Below are 7,335 nucleotides of genomic sequence, written 5' to 3'. Positions count from 1 at the left end.
AAATACATTGGCATCAAACTCCGTAGCTTGCTAGCTTGTACACGCTAGCTTTCTGAGACTCTTATTTTGTTAACAGATAACAGAGATATTTTTCCACAAAAAAATTAACTCCGACAAAAGAAATGTAAAAAAAAAAAAACAACTGCTGAGAATGATGGTCCTTAGTAGGGAAGAGCCCCTTTCACATTTGAACCCATACAGCAGTAATGCTCGGTCCCTGGAAATCAATACCGGAATTCAATGGTATCATGTGTTAATAAATGTTCATTTGCTTGATAATAAATATTTTTTTGGTAGCATTTAACCGTGAGCTGATAATGATAAAGGTGCTGTCCAGCAGTAATATCTTTCTTTCTTGTACTTCTGAGTCTCATTTGCAAGTGTTATATAGTAGACTTTGCATGCAGTTGCAATTCGAAAATGTTAGATGGCAGTAGTGTATAGGCTATTGTGTGTTGCCTAGCTAAGGAAGTAGTCTTTTGAATATAGTCTTTTGTTGCACCCTAAAGTGTTTATACAGTAGTTATTGTATTTATTACACAGCAGCTGTTTAATTGTAACGTACAACTTAGCTGTAGTTTTCATTACCAAATTTGGAGGTGTTGAAATCGCCATGTAAAATCGCTAATGCTAATCAGTAGAATGTCTATGGCAAACTCAATGCAAACTACCATTGAGCTAGAAAAGTGGAGACATACCATACAATCAAGTGTTTCTGCCAAGATTACTTGATTTGTTGGCATTGAAAAGTATTTCATTAACTAGAGGCAGAACAACTGAGTCCTCTCTGTGTGCTGGTTTAATGCTTGTTTGCCTGCCTAGTGTTTGAGCCGGTTGAGTCTGTGACCGGACTTGGCGTCAAATGCAACAAAAGTATCAAAATATGGCACCAATTAAGTTTCCATGAATCGATACCCGTAGTACTGAGGGAATTTAGTTGGTGCCTATAAAAGTATAACATTTTTTACCCATCCATAGTTCTCTGACAGTTATTCCATTTAATATCAATGAAATATTTCCTTATTTATCCATTCATCCATCCATTTTCTACCCATTGTCCATCTCTGGGTTTATAAGTATTAAACATTTTTGTATATTTTGCTGTGTTAAAATGTAAAGTATGCTGACTGGTGCAGCCATGCAAGAGTATATTGTTAAATGTCACTTTCCGTCGCTTTAGGAGCTGCACTAGACAATGAGCAGTCAGTTTGGGCTTTTATCATGCTGGCTAGCACTCTTGACTCTCAAGCTATGCCAGCTAACAAATCCCAGCTCACTTACACTCTGAACTGTCAGTTAACCAAAAGGCACACGTAAACATTCATGGTCACATTCAAACCTATGGACAAGACAGACGAACATACTGTACATGTCTCTAGACTGTGGATGGACACCAGTAAGAATGAGGACAAACAGTACTAAGTCCACACAGACAAAGCCCAAAGTAGATTAAAACCCAGAAGGTCTGTCACTGGACTTTGGAGCCCTATTGTCTTGGAGACCTGCCTCGGCCTCTTCCCCTACCAGGTCCCGGTTGAGGCCCCCTGGCATTTCCAGGAGGTCTCCCTCTTGGTGCAGGGGCCCGGGTCACTGGCCCTCTGGGATTGGAAGCAGCCAATGAAACCTCTTTTTGAAGATTAACCCCTTTCCCATTGGCTGCTGCACCTGGCTTAATTTTTGGGGACTTGGTGCTCTTTTCAATGACAACATCTGAAAATACGGGGAGAAAAGCTTAGGGAAAAGAATGTACTTAAAAACTCTGTGTGTGTGTGTGTGTGCGTGTGTGTGTGTGTGTGTGTGTGTGTATACCAGGTGGGGGTGGCCCCTCCTCAGTTGGAGGTGGCATCAAAGATTTGTCTGGCAGCAGGTCTTCCAAGTCTTTCATGACTTGATTCGTGCTATCCTTGTTGTTCCTCCGATTCTTTTCCTCATCTCGAGCCTTGGGGGTTGACCCAATTGTGGAAAATTTTTTGTGAGTCAGCTGGATGAGAAACAATGTAAACATTCTAAGACAATGCTGATACTCGCCATTTGCATCTTCTTTTTGAGGTCTGTATTTGCTTGCTGGTATCCCTTTGATACGGCATTCAGATAATAGATAGCCAGCCTGTTGTAGAGAGTGAAGTGTTTACGATGAAATTCAAGAAATATTTTAATCAATTAGTTGTGTGTGTACAACAGGCTTGTGCAAAATTCTGAACTGAATTTAGAATGTCTTCTTAATTCCAATTAAATGCAATGAATAGGAAATGATGTTGCAAACAGGAAGTATAAGTGCAATTCTAATTTGAACGGAAGGAAGTAGAATTCAAATCCCAATTGATCATTTCGATGTATTTAACCTTCCTGTGTTAGATTTCTGTTACCATGTGAACGGGTCGGTTTTGACCCATGTCTTAAATCAGCTGTAAAATACACTAAAAACAATTATCTATCATCCAATTGGTTTCTCATCTCTTGGTTACCTAGGCTTCCTTATCCATGACAATATTGGTTTTAATATTGGCCTTTTTTTTTGTCACTATACCCCTCGATTTCAATTTAAAAAATGGTAAAATGAACCTCAAGACAATCGTATAAATAAATAAAATGTTGTGTTACCTGACTATTACTGAGGGGTACGAGAACACTTCTCTTAAATAAATTAGTTTTATTAATTTTTTCATTTTCATAATGTTATACTGAATTGATCTCACATGTCTGGACATGCCCGCCTTTGTTTGTTTTTGTACTGGATAACAAGGTAAAATGAGAATCCCCTAAAGCTCACATGATTGGGAGAGGAGCTGGCTGTCAGTGTGTTCAGTTTTGGTTCTAATTATTGCTAGATAATCTTATGTTTATAACTGGGTCGAAACCGACCCTAACAACACCAAGGTCATAAGTTCAACCTGAGCATTTTATGATTTAGTGAAAAAAAAAAAAGGTTTTGTTTTCTTGAAATAGAGGTCCCTGACAAAGTCAAAAATCCTTAATTAAAAAAAAAAAATGTATGTGCTTCCTTCATGCATTTGAAAAATAAAAACGTGTTGGGAGCTGACCCTAACATAAGACAAACAAAATCAGTTCCCAGTGGCTTGTTTTATTTTTCGAAGTTTTTTTCAAAATTTTACACCTCCCGGAATATCCCTAAAAAAAGCTTTAAAGTTCTCGATTTTCGCTATTTGCGATGCGACTGTCCATTTCCCTGTGACGTCATACAGTGCTGCCAATACAAACAACATGGCGGTTACCACAGCAAGATATAGCGACATTAGCTCGGATTCAGACTCTGATTTCAGCGGTTTAAGCGATTCAACAGATTACGCATTTATTGAAACAGATGGTCGTAGTATGGAGGCAGATAGTGAAAACGGAATTGAAGAAGAAACTGTTGAAGAAGAAACTGAAGCTATTGAGCGAATGGCTATTGACGCTATTCGGCCATAGCACGGGTGTACCTAATGAAGTGGCCCATAGCATGGCTGCCTTATTAGCATCGCCGGTAAAATGTGCGGACCAAACGATCAGGACTTTCGCATCTTGTGACAATGGAGCAACTTAAATCAGTCGATTGGTAAGTGTTTGTTTCACATTAAATGTGGGTATCTAGTTTCAAATGTAAATACAGCTAGCGTAAATAGCATGTTAGCATCGATTAGCGTAGCATGTTAGCATTGATTAGCTGGCAGTCATGCTGCGACCAAATATGTCTGATTAGCACATAAGTCAACAACATCAACAAAACTCACCTTTGTGATTTTGTTGACTTAATCGTTGCAAATGCATCTGCAGGTTATCCATACATCTCTGTGCCATGTCTGTCTTAGCATCGCCGGTAAAATGTGCAGACACTCTGGCACATTCAATGGGGGTCTGGCGGCAGATTTCTTGCCAATGGTGCAACTTGAATCCCTCCCTGTTAGTGTTGTTACACCCTCCGACAACACACCGACGAGGCATGATGTCTCCAGGGTTCCAAAAAATAGTCGAAAAAACGGAAAATAACAGAGCGTAGGGTAATGTGAAAATGAAAATGGCGGGTGTATTACCTAGGTGACGTCACGTTCTGACGTCATCGCTACAAGACCGATAAACAGAAAGGCGTTTAATTCGCCAAAATTCACCCATTTAGAGTTCGGAAATCAGTTAAAAAAATACATGGTCTTTTTTCTGCAACATCAAGGTATATATTGACGCTCGCATAGGTTTGGTGATAATGTTCCCCTTTAAACATCCAAAAAGTATAATCCTGTTTTATGTTTTTCATAAAAATGTTATGTAAACAATGAATTTTAATTAATGCAAAAAAGATATTTTTAGCGATAGTTAAGAAAAAAAAGCATCTTTAATAAAACATAACATTTTATTTTTTGGATTATAACTTTAAAATAATGTTATAGTGGAAAAATGCCTAATTTTCCAGAGTGGTTTATTTTATCCAAATAGAGGGAATCTGTGTTTGCCATAGATGTAGATCCTCCTGCTTGAAAGCCATATTGACTGTTTTTAATTGAACATTAACAATAAAAGCATATTCTCCAAAACAGATTATTTTACTTCCTGTTTTACCTATTTGAAATTATTGGAAATGGTCGTAAAATGATTAATTTCCCGCAGTGCTTTACTTTATCCAAATATCCAAACTCGATTTCCTTTATTTTAAATACTTGGATTTTTGTGTTTAACCTAAGTGTAAAGTATTTTTTAGTTTTTTAAGCCAAAATATGTGTTAAACTGACAATTTGATCTTCTTGCTACTCTCGCTATAAGCAATTTATCTCAATTGCATATAGTTTATTTACACTTCTTGTATATCCAATTAATTTTTAACAGCCTGTGGGGTGAAGCCAATTCATTTCAAATTGTTTTAATTATTTGAATTGAAATTCTTAACTTTGCATAAGCTTGGTGTACAGTTCCTTTATACCTACACCATAAGAAGAACAGCAGGCATAATGAGTCCGGGGTTGGTGGCATGAGTGAATATGTTCCCAATAAAAGCGGGAAGATCTTGTTCTATCGTCTCCATGACGACATCATACATCTTCTCTTGGCCACTGCAGGTCAAATAAGATGCGTGTAGTTATGAATTTTGGATTAGTCCATTTTCCATTACTCCCTGCATCCATCACTGACCTGAAAGGCCCGCAGTCAAAAGATGGGGACAAGGTCATTATCGTGTAGACCACAGGCAGCAGGCTGAGGAAGAGCACAAGCAGCAGCAGACCCATGTAGAAGTTATTGGAGCGCGAGGCCTTGAAGACTCGCTCATGAGGAACATTACAGGCCATCACAGCCCAGCACTGATAGTACATCGAACTCAGGAGGCGCAAAACGTTCAGACCCACCAAACCTGGAGCATAAAAAGCCCCCATCCTGAAAGAAAATAAAAAAATGGCAACATACGACAAAGGAAATGCACAATAAAATGCATATTATGTAAATGTATATTAAAATAGTTGATGATGTTGTGGTATACAAAGTACCAAATGTACCATATCATCCCTTGATTGAAGATTAGGCCCAGCACATTTCCGCTGATGTCAAACTCTCCATATGAAGGCTGAAGACACACACACGCACAATTCAATTAACATTAAAACATTCACAAAAAAAACAAAACAACAGTTCGCTTCCAAGTTGATTATGTTTCTCTCTCTTCCTGTAATTAAGTTTAGAGAGCAGTGCTATGTTTCACTAAGTGCTGGGGATCATCTGTCCTGACACTGCATTGGAAGGTATCAGGTGAACCTGACTCAATGTACTCACACAAACGTCAATAGTACTCACTCTACACTAATTATATAAACATACGACCTCATCTACCAAGATCCGAAAAACAAGTCCGAAACAGTGTGCACAAATTATACAATTGCATGTATTGTTAGTGGCTGTGTTGCCACTAGTAATACAATATTTGCACTAGATAACAAACGCGAAAGTGGGGCAGACCGCCCTATTTGAATAACGATGTACATGTATACCGGCTGTCACCAGGAAGACACTCATTTACCTCCACATTTATTGCATAGTGTTCTAACTTGTAGCGTTTTTCCTCATGTTGTTGGCATTCAGCACACAAATATGATATGTACCACCTTTTCTGGGCTATATTGAAGTGCAATCTAAACAACAGACCCTATTTTTTAGCACGCTGAAGATGCACTCCGGGAAAAACTGCAGTGTTGTGATGGTGCGTCTGGATCATTCCAGAATAGGGTTGTACGGTATACTAATGAATCATATTCGGTACTGTACTGCCTCTGAAAAGTACCTGTCCCTGGACACATGAGGACTTTGAATATGACCAATGTATGATCCTGTAACTACTAGGTATCGGATTGATACCCAAATTTGTGGTATCATCCACAACTAATGTAAAGTATCAAACAACAAAATAATAAGTGATTATCACATTTTAACAGAAGTTTAGATAGAACATGTAAAAGAGAAAGTAAGCAGATTTTAATAGTAAATGAACAAGTAGATTAATAATTCATTTTCTGATCGATTTATGATTTGAATCGCAAAATTAAATTTGAGAGATCAAGCACGGACACACAAAGAAGGCAAGTCATTGTTTAGACTTCTCGAAGAAAAACAACATCTTAATCTACGATTTGACTCCCTCGAATGGTCTTGATGCAATCAGGAAGTGGCTGTTCTGAAGAACTCCCCAGAGGACTCCTCAAAGATGGACGCTTTTGACCTTCCTTTTTTTCAACAACACCTGGTGACGAACTTGAAATCGGCCCCAGCCCACAAAAACATTTCAACATCTCACCCAAGTTAATTGGGCATACATGCACGCACATGCCCCTCCACAAATCAACGCCTTCACCACTGCCTAATTCCTCTGAGGTTGTGGATGGCTGAGTAGTGCTTTATAGCGACAGCCGGCCTCCGGGGCCCCAACTCTCCCCCCTTGCAATAAAAAACATATGTTTAGGTACCGAAAAGTATCAAAATAATTTTGGTACCGGTACCAAAATATTGGTATCGGGACAACACTATTCCAAACATAGAAAATGTGTATTGCAAGTCAATATTGTATACAGATTATAATAGTGTATTTCTATATCTAGTATAAACATAAACAGAATGGTTACATGCAGTTATTCAAGTGCCACTGTCTCTGACATCACAAAATAACTACCTGAGGTCCTGTCTAAACACCAAGGATCAAACAGCTGATTGTGCACATGGTTGTTGTGGACTTCAGAAACCAACAGTCTGAAATGTTGAGGGAATACTGAAATAAATTAATTGAGAATGTTGATAAAGTGGACATATCAACACTCATCAGTGGACCTCTCCCAAACAGCAATAAGAGGATAAAGAAATTCAAACGTC

At 38.4% G+C, this 7,335-nt stretch overlaps 1 protein-coding gene across 1 annotated transcript in view; it reads right to left on the bottom strand.

The window, feature by feature from the left end:
• Positions 1 to 948: 948 nt before the first annotated feature.
• tmc2b (transmembrane channel-like 2b) overlaps positions 949 to 7,335 on the bottom strand; it is a 38,055-nt gene continuing 31,668 nt past the window's right edge. Inside the window, exons 15-20 of the mRNA XM_061906781.1 lie at positions 5,478 to 5,545; positions 5,119 to 5,358; positions 4,914 to 5,039; positions 2,029 to 2,107; positions 1,810 to 1,939; positions 949 to 1,710 (exon numbers count right to left, since the gene is read on the bottom strand). Of these exons, the coding sequence (XP_061762765.1) occupies positions 1,487 to 1,710; positions 1,810 to 1,939; positions 2,029 to 2,107; positions 4,914 to 5,039; positions 5,119 to 5,358; positions 5,478 to 5,545 (867 nt within the window). The 3' untranslated portion in view covers positions 949 to 1,486. The remainder of the gene's footprint in view (positions 1,711 to 1,809; positions 1,940 to 2,028; positions 2,108 to 4,913; positions 5,040 to 5,118; positions 5,359 to 5,477; positions 5,546 to 7,335) is intronic.

Source organism: Nerophis ophidion, linkage group LG07 (assembly GCF_033978795.1).
Source record: "Nerophis ophidion isolate RoL-2023_Sa linkage group LG07, RoL_Noph_v1.0, whole genome shotgun sequence".
Lineage (NCBI taxonomy): Eukaryota > Metazoa > Chordata > Actinopteri > Syngnathiformes > Syngnathidae > Nerophis > Nerophis ophidion.
The sequence above is the reverse complement of the archived record's forward strand: the minus strand, read 5'-3'. Positions and strand labels throughout refer to the sequence as shown.